The sequence below is a fragment of the Dermacentor variabilis genome, chromosome 3 (genome assembly GCF_050947875.1).
Source record: "Dermacentor variabilis isolate Ectoservices chromosome 3, ASM5094787v1, whole genome shotgun sequence".
NCBI lineage: Eukaryota > Metazoa > Arthropoda > Arachnida > Ixodida > Ixodidae > Dermacentor > Dermacentor variabilis.
In genome coordinates, this window is record NC_134570.1 from 17,680,865 (window position 1) to 17,703,776 (window position 22,912).

Sequence of the window (22,912 nt, forward strand, 5' to 3'; positions counted from 1 at the left end):
GGCAGGAAATAGCGTAATAGCATTCTATTTTACCGAGTGTAGTCCAACTTTATAGAGTGCAGCATAACAGTAGGTGCAATGATTCTACATGTCCTCCGAGATGGGTATACACCATTGTTGCTCCAGGGTAGAATCTTGGAGACCATGGTTTTGGTTTGCAGCAATTAACGCTGCTTGGCACATGGTGTGCATAAGCAATAATTTATTCCCAAAGGTGAAGCTTGTTCCACTGCACACAATTTTTGCAATCAAATTTTTCATTATCTGTAGTGTATAACTAGAGACTGTAGCTAAATCCTGTGCCATTTCTCAGAGTAGCAATAGCTTTTCTGTGAATCTCACATGCTATAAACCTATCGCACAGATAGTCACACTTCACATTTGAACCGCTTCTGCTAATGTTCTTAAACAGACTGCATCGGTTTCAAGATTCTGCTATCAGACAAGACAAGGAAGGACTCGAGAACTTTCATTACCCAGTGCATGGTTGCATAATCATCTTAGAGTTAATCTTTTTGCTCTTGCAGATGAGCTCTTGCCAGTTGTGCATTTGTTGTGGAGGCCCCTTGTTGCTCGTTTCCAAAAGGACGATTGGAATCTATGCGTAAAGGTGGGTGGTCGATCTCATGTATACATGATGTCATCATAACTCTGGTTAGGAAATATGCTGAATGGTGCTTATTTTTTTTAACATGCAGGCATTTGAAGTCGTTAGTTCCTTGGCAGAGACATCACGTGATTTCATTCGTGAACGTACCCTGCGAGAAGTGTGGCCAAGGCTTGCAACATTCCTACACAGTCAGCATGCAGTCAGGTAAGCACACAGCCCTTGGATACATGGCAACAAAAACAAGTGTACAGTGAAACCTCATTACTACAAACACCACCATTAATGAACTTTTCAGAAATCTCCTGCCAACTGCTTATAGTTACAGCGGAAAAATATTTCAGTACTACGAGCTTCAGAATACCGAACTATTCAGAATAATAGTATGAGTCATGGCTATGACTGCTATACAAATATTTAATGTTTAACATCCAGCTTTACTGGCAGGCAGCGATACTGAGCTTCGCCGAACAGGTTTTCACTTGTTTGTTGTGCCATGGTGGCTGCATTTCGATTGGGGCAAAATGCGAGAACACCCGTGTACTTAGATTTATGTGCATGTTAAAAAACCCCAGCTGGTCGAAATTTCTGAAGTCCCCCACTACAGCATGCCTCACAATGAGAAAGTTGTTTTGGCATGTAAAACCCCATAACTTTTTTTTTTACTTGTTTGTTGGCTTCATATTCAACTTCAAATTAGGTTTTGTGTGAGAGCAGCTGTTTGTGTCATCAGTAGTGCTACCACTAGCATTATCGGATGTTACATTTTCTCAGATTGTACGTTTTCCAGATTTCCCAGATCCTTTTTCCGGGGTCATTTAAAAAAGCCCATCTATAGGGTTCCACTGTATTTGTTACATGCTGATGTTGCAGAGAAATATTTTAGATTTACTTTGTTATATGTGTTAATTTGTTTTATCCGTGTTTTGTTGTATCAAGGTTTGACTGTATATGAAGACCCTATGTTTTCATTTAGCTTGTTCCCATGAGCATGGCTGGCCATGTTTTTTTGCACCACATGTGCCATCAAGACCAAGGCAAGGCTGATGGTCTGCGAGATAGTGTACACATGCTGCATGATTACAACCCTGATGTTAATGGTACATTCGACTGGTCATCTCAGAGCACTTCAGTGGTGCCTTTAAAGGTTGCTTAAGACGAGAACTAAACTTTAATGTGAGCATTTGCTTGCTCCAGCAATGATAATAAGGCTAGATTATTGCTATCAGGATTGATTGTTCGTGTAATACAGTTTTGAAAAGATCCTCACATGATTTCGACTATTGTGCATTAACAGTAGTTTGGCAGGAGAAAAGCCAAATTTAAGTGACCAGCATAAACCTTATAAAGAAAACAGAGAATGAAGGTAAAGAAAGCATAGGGGAAATTAATTATCTTTAATTGAAATGTAGAAATAATGAAAAGGGAATTGAAAGAGGACGCAAAGACAACTTGCCTCGGGTGGGAGCTACTGCCTGAGCCAGGTACTGCAGCAGCCATCCATGCTGCTGTACACTTTCTTGAGTGTTTGTGTGTGTGCACAAGGTTACCCTGGAAGTGTTAGCCAGCGCTGCTCACAGCCATGACAGCATATGTGGAACCTCCTTTTAACCGCAGTTGTCGTGTACGTAGTATGCAAGCTTAGGAGCAGGCCAAAAAAGCCTCATATGCTACCTGATGGCTTCAAGGCTGCCAAAGTAGAGGCCCCCCACTATGCAATGAGCGAGATTAAGGGTATCATAGGGGCTAGATTCTTTTGTTAGGTGAAGAAAACAGACAGTGAAGCCAGAGGAGCAAAGACGAAGAAAAATCATGAGCTTACTTTTTGCATTGGTGACCTGAAATATAGTAGTTATACCGTGTGTTCACAAAACAAATAGTCACTGGCTGCTGTGCTATTTGTGCAGTAAAAACAAAGGAAAGGCCTATGAAATTACTTCTGCCTTCAAATACCAGCTTGTTCTTCTTAAGGGACTTGGGCCAATATCCTGCCAGGTAAGAGACAAACTTTTATGCTGAATGTGATCTCTCCTTTCAAAAGGACTATGAATGCAACTCTTGGAACCTATTCCTGTTGTTCATCGTCCATTTGCTGCTCAAGTAAATAATCATCAATCCCCTGTTTGGATAGGTGCAGAATGACTGAAGTATAAGCACTTAGTACTTGGCTCATTTGCTAGCTGCAAAAATGTAGAACAACTACCTTGTAGGTAGTGTTCAGTCCACACACTTGGTCCTTCACTGCCTCAACCTTTTTCAATAACTGGTGCACTACCCAAGATTGTGCTAAATGATCTCCTATGGAATTGACAAACAGCATGCTCATCAAGTTGCTGTTTTTAGTCTTGGGGAGCTGTAACTTTTCATTGTCATCGTTTTGTGCCAGCTGTGGCATCTGTAAATGACGGCTTGAAGCCTGCATAAAAAGTCATTGCCAGACCTGGCCTGCAGTGCTGATTATGACTAGACCCTCCAACTGCAACTGTCTCTGTTTTATACTCTAAACAATCTCACACGAAATGAACTTTCATGTGAGAATATGCTTTTCTCAGTTTGCAGGACCTTGCATAGGCCATATACACTTTATATTGTTTCTTTGAATACTTTTTTAGCATGGAACAAATTACCCCACTGCATCATTGACTGTGAAAGCCATGCCGTTCCATGTCACGTTGCATGAAATTGTAGATTAGCTGTCGTGTTTCTTCTTGCTATCTGCATTCACTTGTAGTTTTTCTTCTATTCAAGACGATGTTGAATAAACTTATGGAATACCTACCATTCCTCTCTTTCTTAGCAATTTTGTTGGTCATGCATTTTTATTGTTATTGTGGCAATAAACTGTTTATGCATGCAATTTCTCCTTCTGCTGTAATGCCCTACGGTGCTGCAGAATGTGTTAAATATATAGAAAATAAACATCACTGTACTTCTCTGCCAAAAGGAATTCTGGAATTCTGTAAAAGCTTATGTGAGAGTATAAATTTTCAAACTACTGTAGTTACAATATCTTCCAGAAACTCATGAAATTATACACAGCTGCAGTAAACATAGCTTCTGCAGTGTGCAAATGTTAAGACTCCATTTTCAACAGGGGATGAGATAGGCATGAATTTCTGAACAACCATTGCATGTTGTCCTTTCTGCTGCCTTGAAACTTCTGGCAGTACACTGGAAGGAGTGCTGACTGCAATGGCTTCTAAGACGCTTGTGCAGAGAAAACAGTGCTACTAATTTGGAGTTCTCGTGTTGCATCGAATAAGTAGAGTGTGTGCAGGATGTGCTCTCTGTACTGTTGTGTTAATCCTTGTGATTCTTTAGCCTTGCTAAATTATTGTGCTACTGTAATGCTCAAGCAGCTGCATGTTTTCACAATTACAATCTCCAGCCAAAATTTTTGGCGAAATCAAATTAAGTACAGAGGCGTGTATGTTCTGATCAAAATCTTTGCAAAAAGACTTTGCATTTACTGCTGCACTGTTCTTGCTCAAATTTTGCAGAAAAATCACATTTTGGAACCTGCATCATTCAATATAACACCTCGCGCAGTTACTTGCCTGGTTTCCAAGAAAAAAATTCCATGTTGCCTTCATTTATGGGGTACAAGCTATGCTAGCGCCTAGACGGTGCTAGCATAAACTTGTGTCGGCAGCTGCTGGCAGCTGCACAAAGCAGCCTTTCAGGGAGGGTTGCCACGTGTTGTCCGCTCCTCTGGAACAAGCAGCAACCCAACCTGAATGGCTGCTTTCTGCAGCTGCTGAAAGGCAGCAACACAAGCTTATGCTAGTGCCACCATCCCCATAAACAAGGGCAGCTTTGCTTTTTTTTTTTCTTGAAAACCAAGCAAGTAACTGTACCAAGTGTCACACTGAACGACCTAGACCCAAAAATTCGATTTTTCTGCAAAATTAGACCAATAACAGTGCAGCAGTAAGTGCAAATTCTTTTTTCTAAGATGTTAAGTGAAATATGCAGGTCCCTGTATTTTTGGAAACTGCAATAAAGGACTGTGAAGTAAATTACTAAATTCACAGCATGAGACTTTCTTAACCTGCCTTATGCGAGCATGCAGTATTCATTATGGTAACTCAAACATTTGCCAGGATGCTTTTCTGTTTTGGCAGTTTCTGTTTCTGAGTATGTGTATTTAGACCTCAAAAACATGACTAGTTAACATATTTCAGCTCGAAGTTCATGAACAAGGCATTGCCCTCTTGGCATCAGCTGTAGTGCCTTACCTGGAGCTCTCACAACCACCCAAGTTGCAAGAGGTTAGTCTCGCCACTAGTTGAACTTTCTATTTCTTGTTTATTTGAAGTGACAAATGTCATATAAATTTTCTGCTTTCCTTCTGTCCTATCCCTAGTAATCATTCAGAGTAATTTAATGCGAAACCTGAAGCATCCGGCTGACATATTTCTCTTTACTGTAGAGGTATTACTGCTTCATTCTGTATTAACAGTGTCATACAGTAGAAGCCAGATAAACTAGCTGCATGCAGCTTTGGCTCTTCTTTAACTGCAATATAATGAAGTTCATTATAATCAGTACAGCTGCTGCAGTGGCTTAGCGGCTATGGTGTTGCGCTGCGAAGCACGAGGTCGAGACGTCAATTCCCGGCCACAGCAGCCGCATTTTGACGGGGGCGAAATGCAAAAATGCCCCATGTCCCGTGCATTGTGGCCACATTAAAGGTCCCCTGGTGGCCAAAATTAATCCGGAGTCCCCACCATGGCACGTCTCATAATCAAATTGTGGTTTCGGCACATAGTACCCCAGAATAAAAAAAAATTATAATCAGAACAGTTCTATTCTTGCACTTTTATTGAACAAAACTTGTTCTACTCTTAATAAGTACCTTGTTGTACTCTAAAAAGGTGTGAATGGACAAAATAAAAAGCAAAATTTATTGTGCACTTCATGAGGACAATCATAGCAAATATTTATAATGCTTTCATGGTATGAAGACGCAAAGTTGATACTAACAGACTCTTCTGCAAGGAATATTGAGGCAGACTCACTAACAATGGTGATTTGGTTCTGAGGTAACAGAGTTTCAGTCTTTAAGTTGTGTTTTCAGATAGCATAATACATGTGAACAGAAAAAAAAAGAAAAAGAAGAATAGAAGAAATTAATGTACAGTGCCGGTGCTCTAACTTTTATCAAGCCTACTGAATAGTTCTGTCATCAGATGAGCATGTTTGTGGGGGGCAGAGGGTAAACTTGAATTGCCAATATTGCACTTATTGCACTATGCTTATTTGAAAAAGCTGTCGTTAAAATCCTTGATGTCATGGTGAGTTGGTGCACAAATTTCAAGGGGGTGTCACCCTCTCCCCCACCCTTCTTACCTTTTGTTATTGCGCTTTTTCTGGCTTACCAAGCATATTCTTGTGGTAGGAGTGGTGTTTTTGGTATTTTGGAAGAAATCATTTTTCTCATTAGTGTCCCCTTTAATAATAATGGCACTGAACTCAACTGTTGTGACACTCTCTACACAAAAGTGTGCTGGTTGCAGCAATCTTTAATGTTGGGAGCAAAAATATGTAGCTTTATTACATGAACAAGTAAATCAGAGGTTATTAGCAATTATGTTGCACAGTATACAGGCATAATGGCTGTCAAGCCAGGCATGGGCACTGCCTGCTTTCTGGTGCCTGAGTGTTTGCCACAGTGCTGATCACCTCCTAACATGGCCTTCAACGATCAAAATGCTGTCTTGGCAAAGACAGTGATAAGTGTGCAAGGTAGTCTGGCTTTAGTCAAGAAATGTGGATATTGGTGGTCTCGCAGTCACTAAGTTGGCGCAGAAGCATGTAGGGCCCTGTGTACTGTAGCAGGAGTTTTTCAGATAGGCTAATGCGTTGAGTGTTGGGTGACTCATTGAGCCAAGCATGACTGGTCTGGCAAACCAGTTCAGATCAGCTGAAAACATCTTGGGTGTACTCCTATGGAGGGTAGTCAACCAATAGTAGGACGATGTTGAAGGGTAAAGTTAGGTGGCAGCTGAACAATGTGCTGTTTAGTTGTTCATGAGTCGAATTGTCTGCCAGTGATAGGCCAGTGAAAAGCTTGTGTTATGCAGAGCAGGAATTCAGGAGATCCTACTAAACAACTCAGGACGAGAAGGTTCAGCTACAACCAGTAAGTAAGTGCAAAGGGCATTGTGGTTAAAGATGACATTACCCAGTCTGTAATGTCAGTAGGGTTGCTATTTGGCAAAGATTAAGTGATTGCATATTGCACTGTATATACTATCCCCACTGTGGCCCTCCTATTGCTTGAGCTTGAAGAAAGTGGCAGTGCACATCTAAGCTGACAGGAAAGGATGGTTCGCAGTAGACATAGCCCCCTGAGTGCAAAAGCAGAGACATAACAAAACAGTTAGTGGTAGCTGGCCAACAGAATCACGAGTCAGTATTACAAGTTGGCACATTGTGCATCTGCTCAAATGTGACTCTGAAGAGATGCTTCCCTTCATTTCTCCAGCCAAAGGTATTCATTAAATTTTTTCTCATGCTGGGTCTCCTGTTACTATAGTCATAAGCTCCTGAGAGTTCTGGTTAACTGATGCATTTAATCTACAATGGTTACATCCAGGCTGCCATTGAATGCACCCAGAACTTGGCAAAGAGCAGTGCAGACACTGTGTGGTACTACGTGGTCAAGGCACACTGCTCCAGCGAGCCCCTTTGGTCACCGGCTCCATCACTGCAAGCACTTCCCTTCGGCCCAGAGCCCTGCTCGAAGAACACTAATGTGTTGCGTGTAATGGCCTTTCTAACCAGCATGGATGTGCCAAGACAATGAACTGCATATTTGTGTGTGCTTTTGTCACATTCATATGCTGGTCATCTCTTTGTGCCAAGAGGATATGGACTGTATTTTATTGAATTAAAAAGCTTTCTCAGAAGAAAAAGTGAGATAATATTGTCCCCCTTGTCATGTGAAGAAACATTGTTTGAAGTAGGCATTTTTGTCTAAGATGCTGGACCCTTCTTGCTGTCCCTGAAGCTGCTAAGTTACAGCAGCAGCCTAAACTACATTTTGTTACATCAGTACAGCTTCCAAAAGAATTTGCTGTCTCCGAGTGCTTGCTCAGCATCAACTTGCCCTGTGCATGAAGTGTACATCTAACAGTACAAAGTGCACTATCTATTTGAACAAGAGCTGCAGGAATGGCTGTCCCTGGCTGAGATGACTCAACAGCAAACATCACGCATTTAAAGCTGTCACTAAGAAATCATCGCTAGCCTGAGAATTTACTTTTACAAAATCTTGCAACTATGCTGCATCCAATGCTCGGCTAAATGAAATTAAATATATCAAATCACAAGGACTATTTTATTCATATTCCAAAACTCAAAGCAATGCAGATACCTTAAGTAAAAACTTCCGGAACCATGCATTTGACAGGAAGTTGGTAAAGCACAAGCTGCTAAGAAGGCTGATGGTATTAGGGAATACCTAACCGAAATAAAAGTTGTGAACCCACTGGGTAGCATTTAACTTCTAATGCTGGAGGTCACATGATCAAGCATGTGCCACGGCAGGAGAGTACATGTTTCCTTCTCTAATCTGGCCATGGCTGTGCTTGGCTGCCCGCTCAGCGTAGTGCATATATGCAGCTAGCACACAATGTATTGGAGGTAAACTGCGGCAAGTACAAAACTCAAGGCGAGCCAAGATGGTGGGTAGCTTCACATGCTGCATTCCCGTGCACATAGTGTTGCAGGTCGCAAAATCAAAGGTTCAAAAGTGCGGTCAAGCAAGCGGCAGAACGAAGCTCTCTGCTGCTAGCACTTTTCAGCACCACAGCATTGTGACAGTGAGTGCTCACAGTCATCGAGTGGGACCTGATCATGTTTGCCTGTGTGCGCTTAACACCATGGATGCTTAGTTAGTAAGCGAATCTTTACTGCAATTTATACGGCTGCTAAAACATAGATCAATGTGATGCTCCGATTTATCTCCTGCTCCAGCTACTAGAAAGCACAGGTGCTGTGCGACTGGCATAGAACACTGCTCATGCCCTGTCTGTTCCCTTCACTGACTTTTATAACAAACTGTCACTGCCTGTTAACCACTCCATGCAAAAGAAACTTGCAAAGTGCTGTTCATATAGCCTTCTTTCATTTTCCCACCATAATACTATCACAAGTACTTACAGACTTTATAAGCGGCACTGTTTCTCTTTAAGTCGCAGTTTACTCCTATCATTATGCAGCAAGTAAAGTACCAAATGTACTTCTCTGAAGCTAAATCAAGAGCCAGATTCAAAGGCCAACTGACATTTTTAGAGAAAAAGTGAAGACTCACTTTCAGCGAATTTAGAGCCCAGCTGTTGACATGTTGACTGAAGTGATGGCAGATTAAGCTTTGAAACCTACCAACTGTGCAGACTCTGCCATGGTACTGATGGCCTCTCCATGCCTACATCAGCATGAACAGGTTGTAGGACAGCATTTCAAGTATAACCAAGTTGTCGTGCCTGTCAATTTTGCAGTCCTTGGGGGCGATACAGGAACAGCATATCTTACGAGGAAACAGTGTGCAATAGAGATGAGAAGTTTGCCCCAACCTTGCCAGGGCTGGCAGCTCTTGCATGATGGGCCCTTCCCGTAAATAGTGCAAACCACAGTAGTCCGGGGCATGACCTACTGGAACTCCAGACCTGCACAGATATCCAGATTCTATGGGAGCCAGTTGCGCCCACTCTCATCCAACCGTTGGCCGTTGGTGTCGCTTTTATAATCTGTTCGTCTGTTACTCTACCATTGACTGGTGTGGCATTGTAATTGCAATGGCAGCTGTTGTGCTGTGATGAACTGGTCGCATAGTTGATAATTTTTGCAAACACACTGACAGTGATGTCACAAGGCTTTGATCGGTCACTTGGCTCCAAAGGTTGACTGCTCGAATCTGGAAAAAATTTGGAGTGGAATGAGATAGCATTAAAGCATCCCTGGGCGCTTCTCACGCATCCCAGCAACTGGAGCATATCTAACCGTAATGTTTACCCAGGAACGCTGGCTGCAAACACTATGCATGAAGGCGGGCTTTCTGGTAGAAACGCGGCTTCTTCCGTGGGCTGCGATATAATGGAGGCGCGCTCCATCTGGAGGTATTGCAAGGAACAGGGCGCACTGCTCCTTGGCCTCAAAGATACATGCGCGCCCGCGCACGCAAATGGCGGACTCCGTGGTCGCCATTTGAATTCGGTCTATGAATAGTAGAAACGCTGGAAAAGTGGTTTCTTTGAGTTTTCACGTAGCAGAATTATGTTTTCTCGTATAGTCAAATTACAATTCGACGCTGTCATGCCTGTAGGTTGTGTGTAAGTCATACTTTACGATTTTTCAACATATTTTAGCTTGAGAAATTAAATTAGTTCAGTAACTTCCTTGCGCCACATGCAGGGCATGACTATGGGTGGTTCGAAAATCTTTTTGCCTCAACTATGTCCGACGCTGTGCGCCGACACCAGATTTTCTGCGACATGGGGCCCTTGGCGCTGTCGCATTAAAATGTTGGTATATGTATTCCACTGCTCTCTACAATAGCATTAAATAGCCACTCCTATTGCCTTTTTCATGCAGTATCGAACCGCAAAGATCTTGCACATTAAGCCACATTGTTTATAGAGTTTGTAAAGTTGACAACAGTTTCAATGTATATTGTAAAGTTCGCTTTTGCGCTCTTTAGAAACTGGAAACCAGCGTAACGGTCTACGATTACCACTCATTATAACTCTTAAATGTTGTCCGTGAATGTGTCGTGAGTTCAAAAAGAGAATTGCGCATACAGCTTCACTGCATATGCGTCTTTTGCACCACCATTATGCTGCTGCCGTACCACGCAGAAAAGCTAGCTTTACAGTTTGAAAAGAGTTCCGCGATACAAAGCCTGCAGTGCAGCACATTTTAAAGCCACTGGGATCACTTTCGCAAGCTTTCTACTCATCTACACATCCGACAATATTAAAAACAAGCTATGCTCACCTTTCCTTGAAATAGACCGGGTCAATTTCTTTCACACATCAGGCGCAGGAATTACTTGTGAATACTTTTACCAGAATCTCTGCCTTTCACTACAGCATACAGCACTAAATCCTGATGTCATCTCTGATCATTAATCTGTAATCAACACTGTAATCAACTCAAGAAGCTAAATTATCCTACGAATCTTTTGAAAAAAATTTTTTCAGTCTCTTACGGAGTCTAGGAAAGGGAAATTTATGCTGTCTCGCATTGCAGCTGCCACAGTGGTCGTTGTTTAGCTTTCTTGCAGCACTCCTTCTCTTATTTCACTATATTCAAACACAAAACATTTGCAAATCTTGCTTTCTTTTTAGATTTGCTAATTTATTGATTTACCACCAACACAATTTAACATGGAGAGGCGGGCTAGTTGGTGGTCGATATTGGATATTGGAATCCGCGCCTGTCCAGTGTGTTTCCTTCCTCATCCATTGTCGTTTGCACGGTTACATGATGCATTCCAACACCAATACAAGTGCTTGTGCCTGCCGAAATGGCAGCATGAGCGTTGGAACAGATCGTGGAAGCAGACAACAGCGAACAGCTAGTACTAGTACCAGTACCACTCTACCCGTGTGTTCTAGTACTAGTACCACTCTACCCGTGTGTTCTGTCCCTAGTGGCAAAACAGTTGAACTAGACCAGGCATGCTGGGCAAGGGACATCTGTGCAGGTCTGGAGTTCACTAGGTCATGGTTCAGGCATTGGTTCAGGATAAAGCGACCAGACCAGACCAGGGGCATAACACGCACGCACTCTCCCAGCTCCAGATAATACCCTAGGGTTTCTGCGTAACCTGCGCGCTGGAATCAATGTGTTACCCCAAAGTCTGGCAAGAGACTTCTACCACAACCTTCAGAAATCTGCTGTATGCAGCAATGAGGCGTATCGTGAAACAATTATGTACTAGATTAGTGGAACTAGGCCATATTGTTCATCGGTGCGAACACTTTCAGAAATACTTCGTGCGTGACGAATTTGAATAGACGCTGGTTATTCTGTGGGGCGTGTCTGCAGCGTTGGAGTGCCACAAGTTTACGTTAAATGAGCTGCTTTCTGGTGAAAACACATGCAACATTGTCATGTGCACGATGGTAGTGCTGAGAGCTCTGACTACTTTGATTCGGCAGCGGTTCCACGACACCACCATTTTTCTATATGGCATAGGGAGCCTCGATGTAGCGCGCTGCCGCGCTACATCGTGGCACCCAACTATGGCTTAAAACCCCTAAATGACCTAAAATTAACGACATCTCCTCCTCCTATGCCGGCGCTCCTTCTCTCGGCTCCTCCTGGGCACCGACGGTGGTGGCCGGCTCCTCGGCCAGGTACAGCTAGCAGACGCTCACAACGTTCACCCCACTGTTGGCGCGCAGTACACTGCGGGCCTGAAGGATTTGGTTGTTGCATTTATGACAGGAGAGGTTAATAAATTAGTCATTCCAATAACTGCCGGTATCCATGTTGCACTGCTTTATCGAAGCTCCTTCCACTGCGATCACTTCGATTGCGGTGTCAACGGTGGAGGTGGTGCTCAAGCGAGCTAACGGAGTGTTTTTTCTCTAATGGCGCCTTTTGATCAGCTTCATTTGAATTTCAACGCCGCCAAGAGAAATTGGAACAACATATGCTTTGTATGTGGATATTTACCTTTTACTTTTTAAAACACAGGCGTGGGTCTAAGCTTTATAAGAACCGATGGTTGTGTACTACTTTTAAAATCTGTCAAAGGCGCGTTTGCTCGCGTACTACAAGAAGGCTTGGTAATGCATCAGGCCATAATTTCTTGATGCCGTAATTCCGAAGGATTTCGCTTTCAAATTGGTCTTCGGTGAAGTGATCATAAGATGAATAAGCTAAGATTTGGTATGGCAGAACTTTTTGAGAAATGATACAAGGCATGGAAAGGGGGTGGGGGGGGGGGAACATACGCCGTGACATTTCACAAATAATTTCGAAGAACTGTTGATATGTCAGCCCGCCGTGTGCGTGACCATAACAATTTTATCAACTGCGAATGTTTAAAATGGTCTGGGTCATTGCGCGCCCCTTCCTTAGAAGTTTCTTTTACCCAACCTAGTGTTAAAAATGTTTCAAGCAGCTTAGAGTTGCAAGACATTTTTGAACCCAATATAAGTTCGGCTGCGTTTAGCGAATGTCTGCGTACTAATTTATTATGCGCACAGATATGGCGCACACAAGCCGTTACTGTGACGAGACGTTCATTTGAGGGATCGCCAGTCGTTTGTGCGAAGGCGCGAGAAAGAGCGGGCTCGAGGGAGAAAATCTGGGGGCCTTTGCTCCTTAAATATATGACCCTGCCTAGGTACTACAGAGGAGGTTTCTTAGCGCGTGTTGTAAACGTGTGTCCATTGGTGTGCCGGCATTGCGGAGTGGAGTCGAGTTTCTTTACGGTCGGACCGTTCTTTATTCTATGGTCGGACGCTGGCTGCAGGTGCAGTAAAGAGGTGAAGCAGCGGGCTAAGTCGTGGCGGATTGTAGCTTTCTCGCTTGTTACGGTGAAGTATTACCTTGTATAAGATCACAGATGCTTCTGTGGGAGTAGTAAACTGTAAGAACCGTAGTGGAGCCCGGGCCGCATATATTAAAAATCTAGAAGGCAGAGCGCTTTAGCAACCGCGGTTGAACGCAAGTGGCTAAAAGGCCGCCGGTGACGATGACTGACCCAGTACCAGTGCCGCAGGCTCTAGAAAATCTGTCCAACGTACCTTCAGAGGCAAAGTTCTGACTGGTGTTGCAGTAGTCGCGGGGCACAGTAGTGCTGAACTTAGCATTACAATTTGGCAGCTGGATGTTATTATATTTATTCAATTGTGTTTTTCACTAATTGCACCAACGTGTCATTTTTTCGCATTATTGGTGGCGCCTTCAGGGAACCAAAGCGGCAACGGGGACACCATGGAAAAGCTACAACCGTGACTTGTGCATGGGTTGGGGCTCGCCGAAGCCTGCGCGTACCAGGCGTGTATAAGATCGGCTGTCCGCTCTTGCGGACAGCAAATTTTTTATGCAAACACACTCTGGCACGCTTCGGCCTCCGCGGGCCCAACCCACGTGTCGCCCTGTTTCCAGCTTTGATCCCCCCGCTAGCCCTTTGGTGCCCTGGAGATCCTTAAGTGCGAAGAAAGGCTGCAGACGCTCACACTTCTCACCAAATCGTCAGAAAAAATACAAGTGACTTTTGATGAACGGCCACTTTTCTCACAAAGGAGCAGGTCCCGCGCATTTTCAAAGTTTGCCCGGCCGATCCTCTGCAGCCATATCTTTCGGCGAGCCTCGTTGCTTCTTGCGGATGGAATAACGAAGTCTTTTCCCCAAGCCTCCTCGATTGTTGCACCCATAAGCACAATATAGACTAGGCAACGCCGCAATACGTAAACGGCACCAGCGCTAGCTTTTCTCGTCTTTCCATGTATTTTCGTGCATACTACGTGATTCGTAGTTTGTTTCTCCGGCGTCATCGGTGAGCTAAACAAGGCACCTTGTTTCTATATACGGAAAATTAGGGGCATGGTATGGTCAATGTGTATAGGCAAAGTTCCAAATTGGTGGGTTAAATGTGCATTTTCCTGTAGAATACGTATGCAAGTGGTCCATAGCATTATTGATCTGTTTTACGAGCGGTGTGGGACTTAGACAGGTTGCGCTGGCATGATTACAACTTCAACTGAGTTCAAATTTTGCGAATACAAGGGGGGAAATACGCCATGTTTATGTGCGGTGGTAAATCCGTGCTGATCAAATACAGCGTTAAAACATTGTAAGCAAGTGTTGGAAAGTATTAGTTAGGCTTCCAATGTCCCAAGAAAACTTAGCGTTTCAGATACGTTACACTTTGAAGGAATAGGCATAATTTTTCCTGCAATGTGTCCCGTAGTTTTAACGTTTCTGGCTTATTAAAAAGCGTTAACGAATAATTACCGAACCCTCATCTATTTTCTTCCTACTTTTTCAGGCGTGATATATTAGTTTTGCCTGGTGTCCTCATTGAACTAATTAAAGGAGGCAACTTCGTTATGTTTGGTGACTGTAAGGACAAACTAATGAGTGATGTGTAGGTGAGGTTCAAAATAGATGGGTGATTAGGGCTTTCGCAATAAATTATGTATGCAAGCATTCTAGAGTGTTTGAGCATGTCTAACTAACGGGGAAGAATTTATCCTGCTGCCCAGGATATAAAAGCCGCCAAGACCAAACGTATCGAAAATTGGTGGTACACTATGGAAACTATGTGCTAAGTTCAATGCGATTGTATAAAACACAGCTTTCGTGAAAGAAAAAAAATCCTATTCAAGTGCTAGAGTGTGTGATGTGGCCACTATCAGCTATGCTTCTCAGTGTCCCGACATAGCCATGTACAGTTATATAACAGGCTTATATTTTGTGGAAAGGGGAGGGGGAGGGGGCGTGATAGCTGATATGGGCGACAATATTTTTGGGTTCCTGGTCCGGTTAGAAATGTTGCTTATAATTACTCAGCCGTCATCTTCTTTTCCCTATTTTCAGGCGTCATTACACGTTCCAACCGGGTTTCGGCAACGCCCTGGGTGAACTGAACAAGAAATTTCGTTTATATTTGGCGAAAATAAAGGGCGAGTTATGGCCAATATGGTAGGTAAACTTCAAACACAGGGGACTAATTATGACATTTGCAGTAAATTACGCATGCAAGCGATATGAATGTGTTTTGCGAACAAAAAAATTATCCCGTTGCCCTGGAAGAATTGTGAACTCAATAGGTATCAAATCTAGCGGCAAATGAGTGAAGCGGGGGGGGGGAGGGGGCAAGGAGGGAGGATACCATCGTAAACGTTTTGGTGAAGTAACATGTGTATTGATGAATTACTGTTTGTTATTTCAAATTCGTATTAAGAAGTGCTCCAAATCATTACATGCGGGCAAGTTTTCAAGCAGAAGTCACGTGTATACAGGCAACCTTTCAAAGTATGCGACATATAATTACAAAAAACTGAAACTTATTGCAACTGTTCGAAAGAAACAGCTTCGCTGGAAATGGGTTTGTAACTCTCCAAGATGGCACACATCTGCGGTCTTTCTCACAACGGAGCTACTAGCCTCTAGTTGGTCGGCATTTTTCGTGTCATCATCCGTGGGCAAAAACGTAGGCCAATCCCTGATAGTGCAATGTACCGGGCCGACCCTCGGAGGAGGTGAAGCAGGCTTCAAGCACTCGGCAAGGTGAAGCGAAAAGTGTATACATTCTTTGGAATCAGGCATACAACATACTGGTGAAAAATTGCGCGGCACCGGGATTCGAACCACGGACCTTTTTTGCACGCGAGGCGAGTGTTTTACCTCTACGCCACCGCTACACTCCAGTCATGATGACCAGGAAGTCGAAAGCTTCTATGAAGACATGGAATCGGCGGTGGCTAGAGTGAAAACAAAATACGCTGTACTATGGGCGACTTCAATGCCAAAGTAAACAAGGAGCAGGCTGGAGACAAGGCAGTAGGGGAATATGGCATAGACACTAGGAATAGCAGGGGATAGTTATTAGTAGAGTTTGCGGAACAGAATAATATGCGGATAATGAATACCTTCTTCCGCAAGCGGGATAGCCGAAAGTGGACGTGGAGGAGCCAGAACGGCAAGACTAGAAATGAAATAGACTTCATACTCTGCGCTAATCCTGGCATCATACAAGATGTGGACGTGCTCAGCAAGGTGCGCTGCAGTGACCATACGATGGTAAGAACTCAAATTAGCCTAGACCTGAGGAGGGAACGGAAGAAACTGGTACATAAGAAGCCGATTAATGACTTAGCGGTAAGAGGGAAAATAGAGGAATTCCAGATCAAGCTACAGAACAGGTATTCAGCTTTAACTCAGGAAGAGGACCTTAGTGTTGAAGCAATGAACGACAATCTTGTGGGCAACATTAAGGAGTGTGCAATAGAAGTCGTTGGTAACTCCGTTAGACAGGATACCAGTAAGCTATCGCAGGAGACGAAAGATCTGATCAAGAAACGCCAATGTATGAAAGCCTCTAACCCTACAGCTAGAATAGAACTGGCAGAACTTTCCAAGTTAATCAACAAGCCTAAGACTGCGGACATCAGGAACTATAATATGGATAGAATTGAACAGGCTCTCAGGAACGGAGGAAGCCTAAAAACAGTGAAGAAGAAACTAGGAATAGGCAAGAATCAGATGTGTGCGATAAGAGACAAAGCCGGCAATATCGTTACTAATATGGATGAGATAGTTCAAGTGGCTGAGGAGTTCTATAGAGATTTATACAGTACCAGTGGCACCCACGACGATAGTGGAAGAGAGAATAGCCTAGAGGAATTCGAAATCGCACAGGTAACGCCAGAAGAAGTAAAGAAAGGCTTGGGAGCTATGCAAAGGGGGAAGGCAGCTGGGGAGGATCAGGTAACAGCAGATTTGTTGAAGGATGGTGGGCAGATTGTTCTAGAGAAACTGGCCACCCTGTATACGCAATGCCTCATGACTTCGAGCGTACCGGAATCTTGGAGAAACGCTAACATAATCCTAATTCATAAGAAAGGGGACGCCAAAGGCTTGAAAAATTATAGACCGATCAGCCTACAAAGTATTTACTAAGGTAATTGCAAATAGAATCAGGAACACCTTAGACTTCCGTCACCCAAAGGACCAGGCAGGATTCCGCAAAGGCTAATCAACAATAGACCATATTCACACTATCAATCAGGTGATAGAGAAATGTGCGGAATATAACCAACCCTTATATAGAGCTTTCATTGATTACGAGAAAGCGTTTGATTCAATCGACACCTCAGCAGTCATGGAGGCATTACGGAATCAGGGTGTAGACGAGCCGTATGTAAAGATACTGAAATATATCTATAGCGGCTCCACAGCCACCGTATAGTCCTCCATAAAGAAAGCAACAAAAGCCCAATAAAGAAAGGCGTCAAGCAGGGAGGTATGATCTCTCCAATGCTATTCACAGCGTGTTTACAGGAGGTATTCAGAGACCTGTATTGGGAAGAATTGGGGATAAAAGTTAATGGAGAATACCTTAGTAACTTGCGATTCGCTGATGATATTGCCTTGCTTAGTAACTCAGGGGACCAATTGACTGACCTGGAAAGGCAAAGCAGAAGGGTGGGTCTAAAAATTAATGTGCAGAAAACTGAAGTAATGTTCAACAGTCTCGGAAGAGAACAGCAGTTTACGATAGGTAGCGAGGTACTGGAAGTGGTAAGGGAATACATCTACTTAGGACAGGTAGTGACCGCGGATCCGGATCATGAGGCTGAAATAATCAGAAGAATAAGAATAGGCTGGGGTGCGTTATGCACATTCTCAGATCATGAACAGTAGGTTGCCATTATCCCTCAAGAGAAAAGTGTATAACAGCTGTGTCTTACCAGTACTCATGTACGGCGCAAAAACGTGGAGACCTACGAAAAGGGTTCTACTTAAATTGAGGATGACGCAACGAGTTATGGAAAGAAGAATGATGGGTGTAACGTTAAGGGATAAGAAAAGAGCAGATTGGGTGAGGGAATTAACAAACGCGAGTTAGTGACATCTTAGTTGAAATCAAGAAAAAGAAATGGGCATGGGCCGGGCATGTAATGAGGAGGGAAGATAACCGATGGTCATTAAAGGTTACGGACTGGATTCCAAGGGAAGGTAAGCGTAGCAAGGGGTGGCAGAAAGTCAGGTGGGCGGATGAGATTAATAAGAAGTTTGCAGGGACAACATGGCCACAATTAGTACATGACCGGGGTAGTTGGAGAAGTATGGGAGAGGCCTTTGCCCTGCAGTGGGCGTAATCAGGCTGATGATGATGATGATGGTGATGATGATGATACAACATACATAACGGCATTCGTTTCAATAATGAACAATCACGAAACAAGCATCCGAACCATATAATTGATGATAAGGCGCTCCTGATAATGTGAAGTACGTAGATCGAGCTCCCCACATACGCTTCACAGTAAAGATTACTGTTGTGCAAGCGGCCGCTGCGAGCGCAGCTCGCGACATAGGGGTGATGTCACTAGCCTTTTGCATATAAAAGAACCAGCCTAGCAACTTCTTTCATTGTTGTTACAGCACAGTTGCGGGTAGGCAACGCATAGTTACGACTCCCGAGGAGCAGCGTCAATACGGGGAACGGCAGAGGGGAAAACGGCAATACGAACGGCAATACGGCGTGCTGTAAAAATTACCATTACTCCCATTACTCTAAATTACCATTACTTTAAATTATCATTACTATCACTACTCTAAAGCAATAAATCATTGCATAAACTACTCAGCAGTTGTAGTGGTGATTTTCAACAGCTTCGCTGGTCATCCACTTTCGCAGTGCCGGAATAGCGAGTCAATTATTTTCTTGTGAACATCAATTGTAACTAATTTATGTTGATTGTACTTCGTTGCGTATAACCTCGACACATACTATTACCTAAATTAGCGATACATTTACGCTGTAGACTTAACCAACAAGTACTATTGTTTAATTATTAAAAGTGTTTGTAGAAACTTTGAATTATTTATGTGCGTTGTACTGCTGCTACTGGGCGGGATCAGGGACCTGTCAGGCACTCACCTCCTTTTGTTCCTGCATGATCTTGTCATTTTATGCAGTTGCAAGAAATAAACACAAATTCAAATAATTTTTCGGGCGCCGTGGTTCACCGCGTGTGATCGATAAATAGGTCTGTCTGTTAAATACAAGTATGACTGGCTGAAGTATTTCCAGGCTATTTCACTTATTTTAATAGTCATTCGAAATATATATGTGTGTGTGTGTGTGTGTGTGAGAGAGAGAGAAAGAGAGAAGATCGTTCGCGGTTTGCCCCCCCCCCACTCGAGTAGTATTTGGTAAGCCGCTGTAAATGCGACAATTGTTAGCAAGCGCTGAGCAAGATGACACTTTTTAATGCAGGCGACGCTCGAACCATTGGCGTAACCGAAGGAAAGCAGGGTTCCAGCCTGCCGAAATGTTTAGTTTGTATAGAGATATATATGCACATAAGCATATGCACGAACGTACAAATAGGGGGCAGGACTCTCCTCGATCCCCTTAAATAAAATCTTGACTACGTTCGTGGCTCGAACAGCTCAAAAGTTCGTGTGAAAACGCGCAGTACTTTGCAACAAAAAGTGGTTTAATGTTTTCCGGCATGCATATGAAGTTTTCTCGCCGCGGCAGGAGCTTCACACAGTGTGGTGGACAATTATGTGAGCGCATTTCGGCTGCCGAAACCAGCCGATAAATGATTGTCGCCAAGATGACTATCGTGCCTGCAGTTCTGTCCGTGATCGTTAACAGAGTGTCATTGATCGCTAACCGTCGTTCACCTGCAGCAGCTGCACGTTTTCGTATATGCCGTGCAGACACCTCTAGGTTTAAAGGCATTTCAAATATTCATATGCGCACATCTCTTGCAAAGCTTATTTTCACGATTCATTCATACCACAGACTAAACAGCTGCTTCGCAGCAGCAAAGATGCAAGTGGGAAAAGATTCAGGGCAAGAGTGCTGGTTCTTGGAGCCTTGGTAAAGCAACTGGAAAGGTTATGTTACTTTTACTGCACTAATCACATCAAGATGGTAAGCTTGAAAAGCAATGATTCACACATTGCAGACTGTAATATGACAACACATTTTTCTTAATCTCTTCATACTACTCAGGTCAACCTACTATAACACAGTGCTTACTAAACATATACAGGCAGAATTTTATATTAGTCACGTCGACTAAGGCCGATCAAATAAGGAAGATATTGTGGGTGGTAAATTCTGAAGCTATTACAGCTGCCTCGTAAGCGGGATCGCGCGAGATTTTTGCTTACTACGAACCAATTAGCAAGAGACATCAATCAACGTTACATGAAAAAATCAGAACGCCGACAAAAGATAAAATAAACAGAGGGAGGAAAAGCAGGGTGCAACGAGCAAATTGTATCTGCTAGTATTTACTTTTTTGAATACACTGTTCTAGACCCGCATAGTCAGAAAATCGTACAAGAAACACAGCAAATTGGGAGAGTTCGTAAACTAACATTCTAGGCGTATATATGTGCAGCGCGACGCAGACGTGTCGTTCATTCAAACCGTACAAGTGAACAACCTTTCGCGCTAGGCGTACGCATCCCAGCTAGCGTTAACAGGGGTGCTCCTCGAGATAAATGTTGTTTTCGTGTAAACAAGGCGAACGCACCTCGCATATCCTTCTCTTTCGGAGGCGGCCGGTCTCGGCCCATACCACTCCGTGGCCCATACGCAGCCATACCAGTCGCCGGCGCGTCTGTCCGTCCGCACGGCACCGCGTGAAAAGCTTTCAATTGCCACCTTCCATGCGGTTTGTGCAGTTTGGTGCGCTGCACCCCGTCATACTGGTATACAAGTGTCATAGGATGTGTTTCGTATCTCTTCACCAAGGTCCTTGACTTACTGTCGTCGAATACCGTGCCTGCGACCCGGAGCCGACGAATGCAACGCACACTCCACGGTCCTCTGGTTGCAAACGACGAGTCTGCGTCGCGCCCGTAAAGTTGGCTTCGCAGCGGTTCAGTTGAACATTTTGACGTCATTTTGCCCCATGTGACAGCCCTCAGCGAATAGCGCTGCGAGCGGCGCCGGAAAAGTTATGCGCAACCCTGCTCTCTGCGGGAGCATATACAGGAACATTAAACCTTCTTAGAAGTCCAAAATCAAGAAAGGGGCTGACAGATGGAATAGCACACTGTGGTATAAAGTTTGTAAACAGGGTTAAGGTGCCTCAGAAAGGCTGGCCAATGTTTCGATAGGAGGGCCTATCTTCGTCAAAGGCGGCCTCATCCTCGGCATGATAGATTTAAAGGGTTAGTGCAGTGACGTCACGTGCGGTTGTTGTCGGTGGCGGTTGGTTATAAAGGGAGAGACTTCAGAGATAATGAGCGCTGTCACCTGACGTCTGTGAGCGTGGTTTCCAAGACGAGGGAACAAGAGCGGGAGAGTGGGGAGGCGGGGAGAAAAGAAAATAAATAAAAGGAGAGAAAAAGAACGGGGGAGGGAGGAGGACACCAAGAGGAAAGAAAAAAGAAAGAACATGAAAAAAAAATAAGGGGAGCATATGAGGGCGTTGGGCAAGCGAGAGGTTAGGGAACATTCAGGGGTGTCGTTGGCGGCATGTTTTTGTGACTTTAAAGGAGCCGATCAGGCGGTCAGTGTACGAGTAACACAAAAGACGCCCCCCACCCCTACCCCATCCAAAAAGAACACAGGAGTTGAAAGAGTGACTTTAGTAGCGTAGAAGCAATGCGTCGAGTAATTTTTAAGTAGTTAAGATGGCGACACTGAGTCTTGTCGCCATTTTAACTACATGAGCGCTGTCGCCTGACGTCTGTGAGCGTGGTTCCCACGCTCACAGACGTCAGGCGACAGCGCTCATTATCTGCATTTCTGTACACGTCTGTAGTGTGAACGACACTACGTTTAGCTACTGGGCCTAACATCTCTTGAAAGACCATGCCGCTGCCTTCCAGTTACCCCATACATTGCACCCCAGACTACTTGTCGCCATCTTAACCGCTTCAAAATTACTTGACGCATTGCTGCTATGCTTAAAGTCACTCTATCAACTTCGTTCCAAGTCTCTATGCCTCACAACCTCACCAGCTACAATTCATTAATTGAAATATATGTCGTAAATTAATCAGTAAACTTTTCTTAATTTGTTGATTACGCATTTTGATTTCTCGTGAAAGTGATGTCTGCCTCTTCGGGTAAGGTTCGTCGATTAGAATTGTGCCATCTACCACAGGCCAATAAAAAAAATTCTGTATAGTTAAAAATAAAACGCCATATATGTGCTCCTACTTAGTGTTCTAGCTTTGTTTTCGTTCAAGTTCCACAACAGAGTTTATTTATATTGTTCTATTTGTCTGCAGCGAACACAGGCTAGCTTTTAGTAGCAAGCCATCAGAGAGCGTTCTTTAAAGCTCGCCTATCGACCTCGAATTGCGCGCTACATCCCCCCCCCCCCCTCCCGGATTAACAAGGGAAGCAATGAAGCCTGGAATCTTAATTGAAGACGCAGACAAAAATTGTGGTATTGTTGCGAAATTTGAGCGAAGACAAAGTAGCGGTAAGCGCGAAAGCTTACTCGGGGTTGTTGCAATAAAAGCACAACAAGCGTTGCGTCATTCGTGGATAATTATAGTGTACACTACCGACCACGTGCTGGTGCAGCACCCTGAACAGGGAGGAAGGAAAACGTTCGGAGG

The 22,912-nt window shown here is 43.9% G+C and overlaps 2 protein-coding genes across 3 annotated transcripts in view; one reads left to right on the forward strand and one right to left on the reverse strand.

Moving 5' to 3' along the window:
- Positions 1-7,538, forward strand: part of Tti1 (Telo2 interacting protein 1) — a 48,119-nt gene extending 40,581 nt beyond the window's left edge. Inside the window, exons 19-23 of the mRNA XM_075684342.1 lie at positions 528-610; positions 699-814; positions 2,515-2,602; positions 4,792-4,878; positions 7,209-7,538. Of these exons, the coding sequence (XP_075540457.1) occupies positions 528-610; positions 699-814; positions 2,515-2,602; positions 4,792-4,878; positions 7,209-7,418 (584 nt within the window). The 3' untranslated portion in view covers positions 7,419-7,538. The remainder of the gene's footprint in view (positions 1-527; positions 611-698; positions 815-2,514; positions 2,603-4,791; positions 4,879-7,208) is intronic.
- On the reverse strand, positions 5,492-21,473 carry LOC142575209 (uncharacterized). Of its 2 annotated transcripts, XM_075684347.1 has the most exons (3): positions 20,866-21,473; positions 9,190-9,530; positions 5,492-6,960 (listed from the first exon to the last, which is right to left on the reverse strand). In XM_075684347.1, the coding sequence occupies exons 1-3, from the start codon at positions 21,236-21,238 to the stop codon at positions 6,919-6,921; spliced, it is 756 nt and encodes a 251-aa protein (XP_075540462.1). In that variant the 5' UTR covers positions 21,239-21,473; the 3' UTR covers positions 5,492-6,918. The 2 variants fall into 2 exon arrangements, 1 of the variants encoding a protein (XP_075540462.1); XR_012826608.1 differs by lacking the exon at positions 20,866-21,473 and adding an exon at positions 10,610-10,744 and having other exon boundaries at positions 5,492-9,530.
- Between the last annotated feature and the right edge of the window lie 1,439 nt (positions 21,474-22,912).